Here is a 17,199-nt window from a genome sequence, read left to right as displayed (position 1 = left end):
TTCCCATTCTGCGAACTTGGGATGGACAGTGGTCTCCCGGTTCGGAACTTCGGGACGAAGTTCATTTCAAACGGGGGCGATTGTGACAGGGGAGGCTACCGCTCCTTTCGCAACGGACTCTGCACCCGGGTTGTTGGCCTTTAAAGTCAACACCTGTGGTTTGTAGAGTTCTGTTTGTGATGGGGTCTGGTGGTTTCCGATTGTCTGTATGTTCATGGAAACCTTCGGGTTTGCATAACAGTTTTTATAGGGCTAAGAAATTAGCCCTAACATTTTCAAACCTGTTTGATTGCACTTCGCTTCCCGAGGTGATCGTACTGTTTCGGCACCCGGTTACAAATACAACACACGAACAGACAACAACCAAATACAAAGCACGAACAAGCAATAACCAATACAACACACGAACAGACAACAACCAAATACAACACACGAACAAACAACAACCAACTACATTACACGAACAAACAACGACCAAAATACAAAGCACGAACAAACAGCAACCAATACAACACACGAACAAACAACAACCAATACAAAGCACGAACAGACAACAATCAAAATACAAAGCACGAACAGACAACAATCAATACAACACACGAACAGACAACAACCAAATACAACACACGAACAAACAACAACCAAATACAAAGCACGAACAGACAACAATCAATACAACACACGAACAGACAACAACCAAATACAACACACGAACAAACAACAACCAAATACATTACACGAACAAACAACAATCAATACAACACACGAACAGACAACAACCAAATACAAAGCACGAACAGACAACAATCAATACAACACACGAACAGACAACAACCAAGTACAAATCACGAACAGACAACAACCAATACAACACACGAACAAACAACAACCAAATACAAAGCACGAACAGACAACAATCAATACAACACACGAACAGACAACAATCAATACAACACACGAACAGACAACAACCAAATACAAAGCACGAACAAACAACAACCAATACAACACACGAACAGACAACAACCAAGTACAAAGCACGAACAAACAACAATCAAAACAACACACGAACAGACAACAACCAAATACAAAGCACGAACAAACAACAACCAAAACAACACGCGAACAGACAACCAAATACAAAGCACGAACAAACAACAACCAATACAACACACGAACAGACAGCAACCAAGTACAAAGCACGAACAGACAACAATCAATACAACACACGAACAGACAACAACCAAATACAAAGCACGAACAAACAACAACCAATACAACACACGAACAGACAACAACCAAGTACAAAGCACGAACAAACAACAATCAATACAACACACGAACAGACAACAACCGAATACAAAGCACAAACAAACAACAACCAATACAACACACGAACAGACAACAACCAAGTACAAAGCACGAACAAACAACAATCAATACAACACACGAACAGACAACAACTGAATACAAAGCACAAACAAACAACAACCAAAACAACACACGAACAGACAACCACATACAAAGCACGAACAAACAACAACCAAATACAAAGCACAAACAAACAACAACCAAAACAACACACGAACAGACAACCAAATACAAAGCACGAACAAAAGTACAAACAACCACCAAAATACAAAGTTGACACCACACGTCAGTCTTGCAGACGCTGTGTACGTGCGAAAAGTACGCAATTAGCGGGCGGATGTTCTCACACTTAAACCTGGAACACGAAGTAACACTCAATCACACCGGCACGGTTGGCCTAGTGGTAAGGCATCCGCCCCGTGATCGGGAGGTCGTGGGTTCGAACCCCGGCCGGGTCATACCTAAGACTTTAAAATTGGCAATCTAGTGGCTGCTTCGCCTGGCGTCTGGCATTATGGGGTTAGTGCTAGGACTGGTTGGTCCGGTGTCAGAATAATGTGACTGGGTGAGACATGAAGCCTGTGCTGCGACTTCTGTCTTGTGTGTGGCGCACGTTATATGTCAAAGCAGCACCGCCCTGATATGGCCCTTCATGGTCGGCTGGGCGTTAAGCAAACAAACAAACAAACAAACACTCAATCACATAATCATCAACATTCCTGTTCCAAATGCGCATGTACGGGTTTCATAACTTCCTGCCGTGCAAACCAGGGACAGATCTAGGATTGCATAGAAAAGTAGACGGCATGACGCAATCGCACAAATGACGCCAGAAACAGTGACGAAACGTTTTTTCAAACTGGGCTGCGTGGTTTACCGAGAAAAGAAGAGCGATAAGTAGAGAGCTCTATAGAATTGTCATCCACTGACGTTAGCGCTGACGTCCACTGTGTTAAGAGCATATTCGAGAACTTTCCCCAAATGCCTAGTAATGCTATCAAAATTGAGGGTGAAAATATACCTGCATGCTTATCACATACTGTATACAGATGCCAAACATGTGCAATACTGTGGTGTAAAATCAACTTCATATCCTGCTGTTGGCTGTACGTGCTCAAATGTTGCAGTGTAAAAGTATTACAGAAACAAAGAATAAGATATAAATCGAAGGAAACATACTTTATTTACTTTTTACATCTTTAGTTAGAGTTTGTTGAGGGTGGTTTAAAGTGATCCCTCATTTTGATGTCAGTATAATAAGTGTGAAAAGACACTTTTCCGTGACTGTGTAGATGGAGCTTTTCGCATATTTTTGAAATTACCTTAACTATTGATAGATATGAAGAAACAAACCTTGAAAAAAAACTTGTTTTGCAGACACCTTATCAATTAACATCCACTTCTTTCTTTGTTGTAGCTTCGCGCAATTGTCCGTATTTATCATATTCGTATTCTGCCATAAACAGGTTTAGCTCTACAGTTTTTAGAAGAAAAAGAAAATCCACCAACTGAATGATGACACTTCAACTAGCACATACAGAAATATAAAAAGATAACACGTTCCAGGCCAATGTTTTTCCCCCAGCGTTGCCTTTGTTTGTGTGATCGATGCAGAAAGAGCAAAGGCAATTTTAGATGCATGATCACAAAGCTAGCGGCCTCAAAAGGAAAGATGCATGATCACAAAGCTAGCGGCCTCAAAAGGAAAGAACCCCATTTATCTCAATCACCCTATCATTTTTCTCTGCCTACCTAAGGTGACATTTTTCTGTGTCTGGATTATTTTTTATGCCATAACATTATTTTGTGGAAGGCGTGTTATGAAGAAGCGACTCTGATGCGGAAAAAGTCGGCAATCTAGTTACTTGTTGTATATTATCAAAGTCTCAGAAGACGTATAAATACCACGCTTGTGCACAATATGAATTTTATGTATCTGACCCTTTTTATGAAGTCCCAGAGATTAAAATGTTTTCATTTAAACTTCAGATTGTTATCTTCTGTAACTCTGTTCACGTGCAAGAAAGGTGTCAGAAGTGTGTCTGTTGTCACTGAACTCTAACGCGCAGATATCTTTTCTTTGACCATGTTCTCTTCAAATATGAGCTCTCTCTCTCTCTCTCTCTCTCTCTCTCTCTCTCTCTCTCTCTCTCTCTCTCTCTCTCTCTCTCTCTCTCTCTCTCTCTCTCTCTCTCTCTCTCTCTCTCTCTCTCTCTCTCTCTCTCTCTCTCTCTCTCTCTCTCTCTCTCTCTCTCTCTCCCTTTCTCGTTCTCTCTCTATCTACCTCTTTCTGTCTCTCTGTCTCTTTCTCTCTCTCTCTCTCTCTCTCTCTTTCTCTCTCTCTCTCTTTCTCTCTCTCTCTCTCTCTCTCTCTCTCTCTCTCTCTCTCTCTCTCTCTCTCTCGCTCTCTCTCTCTCTCTCCCTTTCTCGTTCTCTATCTACCTCTTTCTGTCTCTCTGTCACTGTCTCTGTCTCTGTCTCTCTCTCTCTCTCTCTCTCTCTCTCTCTCTCTCGCTCTCTCTCTCTCTCTCATTCAGTTTCTGTCTGTTTGGTTGTTTAGAGGTGTGCCTGTCTGTCTATCATTGTCTGTTCCACTGTTTGTCAGCTACTCAGTCTGATTAGTGATCTGGTATCTATTCTCACGAAAGTCTGCTGTCTCTCATTCACACGCATACGTTCTCCTCCCCCACCCTATTACCCCATCCCACTACGCATGTCTTTCAATTAAATTAAATGAGCGTAAGCTTCAGCTTCAGCGTAAGCTTCAATTCCAGCATGAAACAATGCAATAATTCTTGGCAATCAACGCTTTGAAACTATGGTTTAAGAGATGTTTTATTTTCTCGTCTTGTCTTACAGCCATATAAGTGTAAAACATATTACATGAATATATACATAACAGTATGATTATTAGACAGTTACAAGTCGAACAATAGACAGAGTTCGAAAATGACTGTCAAGTTTTAATGGGTTGCGGAAGCGTTGCTTACCCTTAATTGTTTCCATAGAAACACTGAGGCAAATTAACAATGGCACGTGTACCTTGCCTCGGCGTTTCTATAGAAAAGCACGGGAAAACAAGGGAAAACAACTCTTCCGCAACCCATAACACCGCGACAGAGTTATCTCCGGTATGCGTCTGTAAGAAAGAACTTTCATTCACAATATTTTATGATGCCTTCCTTCCAATCTGGGTGCGTTATCTAAGTTTTTAGTTTTGTTTGTGACGCCAATGTCAATATGCTTCATTAATTCAACACTTTTCGTATGGGTTTTTTCTCGTTTTTTGTTCTCTATTTTTGTGTGCGGTGGGAATCAGCTTTTCTTCTGAGATAATTATAAGGGCTTACAAACGGAGATGTGTTTTGGTATGTGTCAAAGACAACATCTGCTCTTAATCCATCCATGCTTGGTGATTTTGTTGTTGTTTTATCCCAGTTATTTGTATGCGTTGTATGCTCGTAAATGTTTTGCTCGTTTGAAATTATAAAGCGCATTTCTGGGACTAACGCTATAAGAAAGCTATTCATTATTTATTTATTTTTTCTTCTTTTTTTTTCTTTTTATTTTTTTTTTCTTTTTTTTTTTTTTAACCCTCGTAAAATAAAATTTGATTTGATCAACGCAATGCCTCTCAAACAAATTAATACTGACTGTGACAAAGCATTCATCACAAACAAAATCAAATAACAAACAAACAAAAAACAAAAAAACAAACTACGATTCTGCCCAGACCGTTTGCAAACGATTCATTACGAATACGCTTACAGATCTAGAATACATCGAAACATCAAAGTTTCATAAGTATACGGAACGTTTCATTCAAAATACAAAAACACGGAGTCCCTTTCCTTAGAGTACTAACGAAGGAATGCTAACATATTCAATTAAACACATCAAAACTCAGATTTCACACACACACACGACATCGTTATGAGTTATTTCTAATATATACTGACTGTTAACAAATCATAACAGACATGTCGAGGAAATAGACGTCAACATGGGCCGGAATATTAGAAATACTGTAACGGTTTAGTTACCCGTTAACTGCGACCAAAATAATATCCGGAGCAATCCTGCGAGTAAGATGCTGCCATTTTGACTTCGATGGTTACTAACAATTAGCTTTTCTTTTTTTTTATTTTTTTTTTAATTCTCTTTTTGTACATTTTTTTTTTTTTTTTTACATGTATATGGTGTACATTACATACAGGACATCACCTAACCGAAAAGACAGAATCATATAACAGAAAAGCACACTTGGACAATTACAACATACATGGGGTGGGAGGATGGAATGGGGAGGGGGGATGTTCAGTGGTTTGGTGGTCGCATTATCAAAAGGTTTTAAGAACGAAAAAAACTAGGGGTTACATCAAAACGTGCATATACAGGCGCCAATCCTTGTAGAATTCATCTACTGTATTATTCACAACTGCGTTATACTTTTCACAAATAAATCTTTGCTTAAAGTTTCTACTAAATGTCTGAAAATGAGGGATCTTTTCGTTCATTTTGGAAATATATACATGGTGTTTGGCACAGATTAATAACACATCAAAAGCTTTATCGGTGACTACATTGTTCGCCACTCCAAGAAGAACCAGTTCTTTAGACAGTTTTAAATTGTCGCAATGGGTGCAGTTCGCCTTTAACCAATTTACAAATTCTATCCAAAAAGTCTGCACTTTATCACACTCCCAAAACATATGTAAAAGGGTTTCTTCATTTCTACCACAAAATGTACACAATGACGTATCCACAATTTTTCGCAAAAATAGAAACCTTTCTGTGGGCAAAATTCTGTACAATAATCGGTACTGGAACCATCTCAGACAAGTGTCTTTTGTTGTTTTAAAAACATGTTGAAAAATAGCCTTCTTATCTAACAAACAGTCTAAAGATTCAGACCATTTTTCGATACATTTTGGGACCGTAGTATGTTCAATCAGTTTTTTTGTAAATAAGTTGTGTCTTACCTTTACAAATACATTTCCACACAATGGGCTCTGTCATAATAAAATGTTTATCAAATTCTAAGCCGATTTTTCTCTGATATTTCTTAACAGCCTGGATTACACCTTGATACAATACAAAATCGCCTCGCACATTTGGATATTTGATTTTAAACGCATTATAGGATAAGTATCCATTTTGTCCCAAAATATGACCAATCTGAGCTATTCCATTGTCGATCCAATTTTGAATGTACACTGTCTTTTTATCTCTCCGAATATTAACATTATAATGTAAGCATTCTGATACAAAATCGTTAAAGGTTATAGAGTCACATTTTCCATGTAGTTTCTTATAATGTTTAAAAACATTGGTCCAAAATGGGTTTTCCATTCTCTGCATCAAAACATTTGCAAATTCCTCTCCTCTCATATTAATTGTTGTAACAGATGGACATGCTTTAAACAATAATCTTGATATTAATCCAGTAAGACCATCAACTCTTTTTAACCAAACAATTTTTAGAGATGACAGAAAACTTTTCACGTCAATCATCTTTAATCCTCCATCTTCATAGGGTTGGGTGACCGTAGTTCTTTTAATTTTATCTCTTTTTCCATCCCAAAGAAATTTGAAAAAAATATTATTTAACTCCATCATAAACTGTTCGTCTGGATCAGGTAAATTAGTAAATAAATGTGTCAATTTGGAAATAGCCAAGGTTTTTAGGACAGTTATTTTACCAAAAGGTGTCAGGTTCCTTCTGGTCCATGAATTCAGAAGTTTTTGAAGATTTTTGCCTGATATGAATTTTACCTGGAACCCGGATAATTTTAAAGCACTTGGCGTTATTTTTTCGGTGAATGTATCCGAGGTTGTTTTTCTCAACTATAGAAATAAGTTAAAGGAAGCTATTCATTATTAGCGTTATCAATATCCAAACGCGTGGGCAGATCTATGCTGGTGTGCGTAATCATGTATACCGGACGGACTAATTGTGCTTTTAGACGTCATCAACGGGTTGTTTTCGATACAGTTAAGCACGTACATCTAGTTGATCCAGTAATTAGACGCGGGGTCTAACGGTCTAATTTCACGTTCACGCTTTGTTAGTGTGTAACCTGGCTACCGCGCAGACACCTTTTTGTTGGGGTGAGGGTATTTGTTGGAAGTTGAGGTTTTAAGGGACCGGCACGGTTGGCCTAGTGGTAAGGCGTCCGCCCCGTGATCGGAAGGTCGTGGGTTCGAACCCCGGCCGGGTCATACCTAAGACTTTAAAATGGGCAATCTAGTGGCTGCTCCGCCCGGCGTCTGGCATTATGGGGTTAGTGCTAGGACTGGTTGGTCCGGTGTCAGAATAATGTGACTGGGTGAGACATGAAGCCTGTGCTGCGACTTCTGTCTTGTGTGTGGCGCACGTTATATGTCAAAGCAGCACCGCCCTGATATGGCCCTTCGTGGTACAAACAAACAAACAAACAAAAGATTTTAAGGGAGAATTGGGTCTCCGTTTTCTTTCTTTATTGGTATCAAAAAACAAGAAAGGTAGGTTGTTGGAACGTTTGCTATTGACAAAACAATACCTTCACAGATATTTCGACCCAACGGTCTTTTAAGTTTTTTTCAGGTCTTTCTTGTTTTTTTATTCTGAATTTTGGAACGTTGGCAGTCTATTTGTTTTTTAATTTATTTTCTTTTTTGGTGTTGAATGGACTAACAGGGAAGGCCGGGAGATCAACAAAATAAAAATAGGTTTCGTCTGCAGTGTTGTCTGGCCCATCTTGCCATGAACTGCGTTTGATTGTTACAGTTTTTGACTGAAATCCTTTAAACGTTGTAAATGTGACTTGGGTTTCTGTAATAGATAACGGCAATTGTGCACAATGCTGTTCGATTAGACAATATTTGTTGTAATCAGAGTCTGATTTCATAATCATTCCTAAGGACCATACACAACGAAAAATGTGTTGATGTTGTTGCATTGTTGTTGCTATTATTGTTGCGACGATATTTTTCAAGATTGTAGTCTGTCTCATTACTTTTAAAGTCTTAATTGCTCGTAACAGCAGCAACATTTTTTTTTTATTTCAGGGAGATATCTTGCTCTTTTTAAGCCTCAGAGAGTACCTTTATTCAGAATACTACTTAATGCCATTGCCAGTTAATACCCCATACCGTTTAATATTATGGTAATTATCAGACTACAGTGCCCCGCTACACCACCCCCCCCCTAACACCCTCCCACCCACCCACCCCAGCCTGAATCAGAGCAGTTGTAAATAGCCATGTACATAATTATTATTTGCAATTTTTCTTTTCATTTTCATGCTTAATTTTGAGTGCCGTGTCTCTGTTTGTATTGTTGCCTTGTCATCTTCATCTAATTTATGCGGAAGTGTATTTGAGTGTGCTTGAGTTGTTAATGCGAAATAATGTGTATGCGTGCGCCTTGAGTCGCCTTGTGGTGAGATAGGTGCACGTTATAAATTCTCGTATTATTATTTTCAAATGACTGATGCTCAACACTGTCTTTTAATGATACTGTTCACTGTCATGATCGGACATGCTAGGCTACAGTGCATATACTCTGAACGTTTTATTCCGGGACGTCCATCCAGCAAGATGTTCAACTTTTTAAAGGAGATCAAGATTTCAACCAGATTTGAAGTTACAAGTGTGAAAACACATAACCTTGTCAGAACTTCTTCATTTTACCGTGAAAGATCTAAATGTAAAGAGTTTCAAACATGGAGACCAACCATATACACTGAGAAAGGAAACTGACTTGAACCGGTTCCGTTTAGCCACACAGGTTGAAGGGACATTAAACACCAACAACCAACCGGTCTGTATCACGCTTGGCGGCAACGATAGAGTCGATATTTGGTCGGCTCCCAAAATAGTACCATGATCACAGTCTATGCCAAAGCTGAATGAGAGTGGCCAATGATATTCGTGCTCAATAATTGATGACGTCTGACCATGAAGCTAGCACTTTCCAATGCATAATTTCGGTAAAACGACACAATTTAAATGGATTTTTTTTTCTTTCAGATAAGCATTGTATTATGCGAACACGCTGCCGTGAATGACACAATCATAGCTTATAATTCAACTCTACGAGCTTGATGTTCCAGTAATGGCAGAAATGGCCGAAAGTTATTTTACGTTTGAGAGTGGAAAACACTGTCAGCGGTAAAATTATGGCAGTTGTTGGTATCAAGCATGAAATACCAGTTTTGAAGAAAACACATATTTCTTAAGAAGATGAAATGGAGAAAAAAAAATCGGTGAAGCTGTAGCATTACTATTATCTTTCTTGGAGATGCCCGAAGAGACTACCGTCCTCCTCGATGAACCATTGTGTAAATCCCTGTTGATCTTTGCATGTGCGTTGCGAATAGATAACACGGAGAATAATCTGGCCAGTGCGTGAGAGACAGAGAGAGAGAAAGAGAAAGAGAAAGAGAAAGAGAGACTTTTTGTTTGTTTGCTTACCACGAAGGGCCATATCAGGGCGGTGCTGCTTTGACATATAACGTGCGCCACACACAAGACAGAAGTCGCAGCACAGGCTTCATGTCTCACCCAGTCACATTATTCTGACACCGGACCAACCAGTCCTAGCACTAACCCCATAATGCCAGACGCCAAGAGAGAGAGATAGAGAGAGGGGGAGAGAGAGAGAGAGAAAGAGAGAGAGAGAGAAAGAGAGAGAGAGAGAGAGAGAGAAAGAGGGGGAGGGGGGAGAGAGAAGGAGAGAGAGGGAGTGATATTTAGAAAGGAAGAGAAAACAAAACAGAAACAAACATACCCAATCCTATCCACTAACCTTTAATCTTTCACTCTGTTGCAGACAACATACCAGAACTCTACACCGAACGATCAAGTCACCATTAACCGGAAGTAACCAAACAAGCATGTCGGGAAGTCGAACGACGTCATATACCATTATGGTTGCTTGTGTTGCCATGGTATTGAGCCAGTTGTTGGTGGGCGTTGTTCACGGCATTCCTTTCAACAACGGCAACGGCAACAGTGTCGGCAAAGGCCTGGGCCAGGGACCCAGTCATTTACCACAATTCGACTCTGTGGAGGAGCTGTGTGAGTGGCTGTGCAACAGGTAAGGGTGTCTATTTTTAGAATTAAATCGGTTTTTGAGAATTCCCGTTAATTTTCTTTAGGCCGTAATCTCTTTACTTTTTGTTTTAATGGATGGTAGATCGAAACTGCAATAATAAACATGTGAAAGTAAAATCTTATTTGCATAATGACCGAGATATGATCGTCGTAGTTCCCAAATAAAAGGGACTGAAGGGAAAGAAACGAGGTTATATTTATGATATTAGTGAACTTATCGCATTTGTAAAGGGTTTATCACAAAGGACAAGTCTAGCTGACTACAACAAGGGCGACGAAAAAGAAGTGCACCCTTGCAAGAACAAAGGTGACACGAAGTACACCGGAAAGAAGTATTAATAACATGTTCTGTTTGATTAAGGGTATTCAGCTGGTATTTCCTTGTTTTTACTACCTATTTTATTCATGTTTTTATTACTTAATTAGTGGAAGAATCTGTTGTAATGTATGTTTGATGGTGTATGCTTTTAATCAAGCGTTGCTGACTATGAATGTAGATGTAAATGCTTGTATAACTGTGTTTGAATTTTAAATGTGTCAAGCGCAAATAGCATAATTGTAAAGTTATGATGTTGCGCTATATAAATGCTCATTTATTATTTTTATTATAAACCGGGAAGAAAAAAGATAAGGAATGTTGCAAAGGAGGGTGAGGGGAGAGGGGGGGGGGGGGTTGAAAAAAAGACAATCGAAGAATGAGACAAAAAGAAAATTACACAGAACATGGTGATTGAAAATTATACACAACGCGGACCCGATTGAAATGTGTTAAGATCTCCATTGTCTGTTGATCACAATGATACACGTGAAACAAATGTCTGTAGTGCATTGAGTGAAATAAGTTGGTTGAATGGACGAAAAGGTGGCCTCCGTACGGTCAGGAGATACAACACCTCTGAGACTATCTGCGATACGGACAGATGGTAGACGGACAGATAAGACAGACAAATACACTACAGAAGAACACAAACACATAACACGCATACACAGACGCTGACACACACACAGACACACACACACAGACACACACACAGACACAAAGACACTGACACACACACATACACACACAGACACACACACACACACACACACACACACACAGACACACACACTGACACACACACAGACACACAGACACACACACAGACACACACACAGACACACACACAGACACAAAGACACTGACACACACACATACACACACACACACACAGACACACACAGACACAAAGACACTGACACACACACATACACACACACCCACACCCATACACACACGTACATACACACACACACACACACACACACACACACACACACGCACGCACGCACGCACACACACACACACACACACACACACATACACACACACACACACACACACACACACACACACACACACACACACACACACACACATAATATAGATACGAGTTTTATTCTCAAGAACTTTTCTTCGCCCACCTTTTTCCAGAAAGGTAGATTAGTGCCCCGCTACACGGAAGCAGCAGGGTCTGCTCAGTCTACCATTACTACTGTAACTTAAAGTATATAGTCACGAACTGTCAACAGACATACGCATAACAAGACGCTGACATTTTCGCGTCTGCGTCGGCGTTATCACGTTTCTTTCTCTTCTCCAATTGTCCCCACGCAGGATGAGGATGATTATAATGATGATGCTTTGGATTTCCAATTTGGTTTGAGACTTCGTGACAGGGCAGCACTCTACGCTTACTGTCATAATATATCCTGGCGTCAACCAGGCCCGAGAACTGCCGCACCTGCGGTGTTGGTCAGGTATACAGAACCTGAGCACCCTCAAAGTTGCATTCGTTAAGTGAATGACACTCGGCTGTGTGATCCCAGCAACCCATAGGAACTATAGCACTTCCACTCTGGGTAGGAGCCGGCCGTAGCCCGAAAAACCCACATGACCCTGATCCCGCAGCCCGATGCGCTAACCACTGCGCTACGGGGGCCGGTATGCTTTTTAACTTTAGTACACTTCTGAAAACAAATTGCTACATTCAACAACAAGGACGGACGTAATTCTTACATTGTAACATTCTTGGTCCCGTTTTTCTCGCGTAAAAAAAAGTGACAACAAAAGATCAAAGTGTGTATGAGTCCCCTTATATGGACCAATTTCAGCAAGTAAAACAAAAGGAAGGATAAAGACTGGTTTCAGTCTTTGGTGAAGAAGCTGCCGGTTATTCACCCACTGCAATAGCTCAAACGTTGACAATAAGAACCAAACAGTCTTTATGCACGTTGCTTTCTTTCTTCTTTTTCTGTTATTTATGAAGTTCTTTAGTTTCCTCTTGAACTTCAATTAATGTTCTCGACGAACTGATACAAATAGATCTAATTCATATTTGAATTAATCTGGCTCGCATACTGAGCCGTATCGTGTTATTTTGAAGTATAGTGATTCGAGATCACCTCTAATGGGCGCCTTATATGGACCAATAAAAAGGCTCTGTACTGGTCCATATAGCGCTCATGGTCTTATCTTTTCATGATTCACTAGAAGTGCAAGTGTTTCACTTATGGACGCACTAAAAGTAACCAGTTTTCACTTGTGTTTATATATCGTCGATGTAATTCACAAACATCGTATCTCATATTTTGCTGTTTTGAGAAAAAACGAAAAGAATGTTTTGAAAAATCACCGCTTCAAATAGAACTTCAATTCATGGGTTAATATTTTCTTTACAACAGTTCAATACCATTCATAATGTGTGTTAATGTCAGTTATTAATGATATTCTATACAACAGAAAATAATGAGATATAGGAGCTTTTTATCCAATGGAGTCATCCAGAATTGGTATATAATTAATAATACGAGTTTTGTTTCATGCATGCTAAAAATACAACAGCAAGAAGCCCGTATCTTTCATACTGTGACATAGTTTCCGTCCAAGTGTGGAACAAAAACCTCGTAAGTGAAGATACGAGTTTTATTCTCAAGAACTTTTCTTCACTTTAGAAAGCAGTTGGAGCTACGAGATGTTATCGCCACACGGGCAAGCAAATAAGGGAGCATACTATTGTTTTAGTTCCAAAACCTCAAAAATGGAGATACGAGGTTTGTGAATTACAGCGACAAATATACTTGTGTTGCTTTGCCCATCTCCAGACAGAGCCCCCATTTCAACTATGGGTGCCCACCAAGCTGTGATGGCGGAATTCTAGACTCCTGGTCCAAACGCGCCGCACGAGGGAGGAGATATGACGACTTTAGCTTCGGGTAAGATCGCACATGGCGATAACTATGTGAGCTAGCAACAGTGAATAATCAAGCATGAATGGAAATGTGTAAGTACTGAGGGATGCATGTTTACTGATTAAGAGTCCCACATTGATGTGCATGGCAAAAAAAACAAAAACAAAAAACCAATTTGAGCTAGCTAAAACTATCGCGTATCAAGAAAATGTGCGAGAGATTGCATTTGCGTGTGTGTGTGTGTGTGTGTGTGTGTGTGTGTGTGTGTGTGTGTGTGTGTGTGTGTGTGTGTGTGTGTGTGTGTGTGTGTGTGTGTGTGTGCGACTGACCGGAGGTGAGGAAGTTACAGAGTGTACGTTCCTAGTTTTAGTGCATGTATTTTGATTGCTGTCCAGTATCGTATTTAAATTAAAGTCGTTGATCTGTTGTTATGCCATGTTTGTTTATTAAGTCATTTGTAAAAAGACATATCGTTTGGAGGCCCATGAATAGTTGAAATAAATACTCAACTTTGGAGGTACCATTCAGTTTCAAATGTAGATAGTGGCCATTAACATTACCGTTTGCATTCTTCCTTCGCGTTGTTCACGAGCTAACTTTCAAGTATTCTTTGTATTATGAATAACACGATAGCAGATCGTGATACATGTTGAATATGGTTGTATATGCATTTTATGTGACTTTCTTATTCAGCCTTGGCAGTTTCATTGATGATAATCCATGCGTGTTCGTTTTGTTTCAGATTTGACGACTATTTGTTCATGAAGTTGTTGGGTCGTAATCTTGGAGACCAAGCATAAAGGTGAGCTCCATGTTTGTGTGCATGTGTTTTGTCTGCTGGCGACTGCTTTAATTCACATGTTCCCAGTCATCATAATTGTGTTCGTACTAAACACGGTTAAAAGAAAACTACGTGTTCCAGAAACCTCTTTAAGCTAAACACACACATAACAAGGATATGGATACATGATAGTCACAGCTTGGTATTAGTTGGGCAAAGTCTAGATAGTCACAGCTTGGTATTAGTTGGGCAAAGTCTAGATAGTCACAGCTTGGTATTAATTGGGCAAAGTCTAGATAGTCACAGCTTGGTATTAGTTGGGCAAAGTCTAGATAGTCACAGCTTGGTATAGTTGGGCAAAGTCTAGATAGTCACAGCTTGGTATAGTTGGGCAAAGTCTAGATAGTCACAGCTTGGTATAGTTGGGCAAAGTCTAGATAGTCACAGCTTGGTATAGTTGGGCAAAGTCTAGATAGTCACAGCTTGGTATAGTTGGGCAAAGTCTAGATAGTCACAGCTTGGTATTAGTTGGGCAAAGTCTAGATAGTCACAGCTTGGTATTAATTGGGCAAAGTCTAGATAGTCACAGCTTGGTATTAGTTGGGCAAAGTCTAGATAGTCACAGCTTGGTATTAGTTGGGCAAAGTCTAGATAGTCACAGCTTGGTATTAATTGGGCAAAGTCTAGATAGTCACAGCTTGGTATTAGTTGGGCAAAGTCTAGATAGTCACAGCTTGGTATTAGTTGGGCAAAGTCTAGATAGTCACAGCTTGGTATAGTTGGGCAAAGTCTAGATAGTCACAGCTTGGTATTAGTTGGGCAAAGTCTAGATAGTCACAGCTTGGTATTAGTTGGGCAAAGTCTAGATAGTCACAGCTTGGTATTAGTTGGGCAAAGTCTAGATAGTCACAGCTTGGTATTAGTTGGGCAAAGTCTAGATAGTCACAGCTTGGTATTAGTTGGGCAAAGTCTAGATAGTCACAGCTTGGTATTAGTTGGGCAAAGTCTAGATAGTCACAGCTTGGTATTAATTGGGCAAAGTCTAGATAGTCACAGCTTGGTATTAGTTGGGCAAAGTCTAGATAGTCACAGCTTGGTATAGTTGGGCAAAGTCTAGATAGTCACAGCTTGGTATAGTTGGGCAAAGTCTAGATAGTCACAGCTTGGTATAGTTGGGCAAAGTCTAGATAGTCACAGCTTGGTATAGTTGGGCAAAGTCTAGATAGTCACAGCTTGGTATAGTTGGGCAAAGTCTAGATAGTCACAGCTTGGTATAGTTGGGCAAAGTCTAGATAGTCACAGCTTGGTATAGTTGGGCAAAGTCTAGATAGTCACAGCTTGGTATTAGTTGGGCAAAGTCTAGATAGTCACAGCTTGGTATTAATTGGGCAAAGTCTAGATAGTCACAGCTTGGTATTAGTTGGGCAAAGTCTAGATAGTCACAGCTTGGTATTAGTTGGGCAAAGTCTAGATAGTCACAGCTTGGTATTAGTTGGGCAAAGTCTAGATAGTCACAGCTTGGTATTAGTTGGGCAAAGTCTAGATAGTCACAGCTTGGTATTAATTGGGCAAAGTCTAGATAGTCACAGCTTGGTATTAATTGGGCAAAGTCTAGATAGTCACAGCTTGGTATTAATTGGGCAAAGTCTAGATAGTCACAGCTTGGTATTAGTTGGGCAAAGTCTAGATAGTCACAGCTTGGTATTAGTTGGGCAAAGTCTAGATAGTCACAGCTTGGTATTAATTGGGCAAAGTCTAGATAGTCACAGCTTGGTATTAATTGGGCACAGTCTAGATAGTCACAGCTTGGTATTAGTTGGGCAAAGTCTAGATAGTCACAGCTTGGTATTAATTGGGCAAAGTCTAGATAGTCACAGCTTGGTATTAATTGGGCAAAGTCTAGATAGTCACAGCTTGGTATTAATTGGGCAAAGTCTAGATAGTCACAGCTTGGTATTAGTTGGGCAAAGTCTAGATAGTCACAGCTTGGTATTAGTTGGGCAAAGTCTAGATAGTCACAGCTTGGTATTAATTGGGCAAAGTCTAGATAGTCACAGCTTGGTATTAATTGGGCAAAGTCTAGATAGTCACAGCTTGGTATTAGTTGGGCAAAGTCTAGATAGTCACAGCTTGGTATTAATTGGGCAAAGTCTAGATAGTCACAGCTTGGTATTAATTGGGCAAAGTCTAGATAGTCACAGCTTGGTATTAATTGGGCAAAGTCTAGATAGTCACAGCTTGGTATTAGTTGGGCAAAGTCTAGATAGTCACAGCTTGGTATTAATTGGGCAAAGTCTAGATAGTCACAGCTTGGTATTAATTGGGCAAAGTCTAGATAGTCACAGCTTGGTATTAGTTGGGCAAAGTCGACTTTGCGAAGCTTGATGAGTAATAAAGAAGTACTAGTATGACAGGAGTGCACCGTTTCAGCCTTTTCTGTAGTTAAGCTAGGGTCACACGGCAACGATTCAATCGTAGGATTTCACCATTACTGCAATCCGTCACACACGGCAAATGCACTGCGCGAGAGCAGACGACTTGTGGAGACGCGGGTTCTGCTAATGTTCCAACATCGCTCTCACCCTTTATAAAAAATACCTTTTACCATTTGACCTTCCCTTACATTTCTTCTTTGTATCAGAGTGAGAAAAGTTTTGAATCGACGAAGAGACGCTCTTAGCTGCTGTCCGCCATTATTTCAAGTTAAATAACGGCGT

The 17,199-nt window shown here is 40.0% G+C and overlaps 1 protein-coding gene across 1 annotated transcript in view; it reads left to right on the top strand.

Moving 5' to 3' along the window:
- Positions 1-17,199, top strand: part of LOC138946667 (uncharacterized) — a 90,692-nt gene that overhangs the window by 43,565 nt on the left and 29,928 nt on the right. The window contains exons 2-4 of the mRNA XM_070318094.1: positions 10,187-10,453; positions 13,615-13,725; positions 14,444-14,503. Of these exons, the coding sequence (XP_070174195.1) occupies positions 10,251-10,453; positions 13,615-13,725; positions 14,444-14,501 (372 nt within the window). The 5' untranslated portion in view covers positions 10,187-10,250 and the 3' untranslated portion in view covers positions 14,502-14,503. The remainder of the gene's footprint in view (positions 1-10,186; positions 10,454-13,614; positions 13,726-14,443; positions 14,504-17,199) is intronic.

Source organism: Littorina saxatilis, linkage group LG14 (assembly GCF_037325665.1).
Source record: "Littorina saxatilis isolate snail1 linkage group LG14, US_GU_Lsax_2.0, whole genome shotgun sequence".
In the NCBI taxonomy this organism is placed as follows: Eukaryota; Metazoa; Mollusca; class Gastropoda; order Littorinimorpha; family Littorinidae; genus Littorina; species Littorina saxatilis.
The sequence above is the reverse complement of the archived record's forward strand: the minus strand, read 5'-3'. Positions and strand labels throughout refer to the sequence as shown.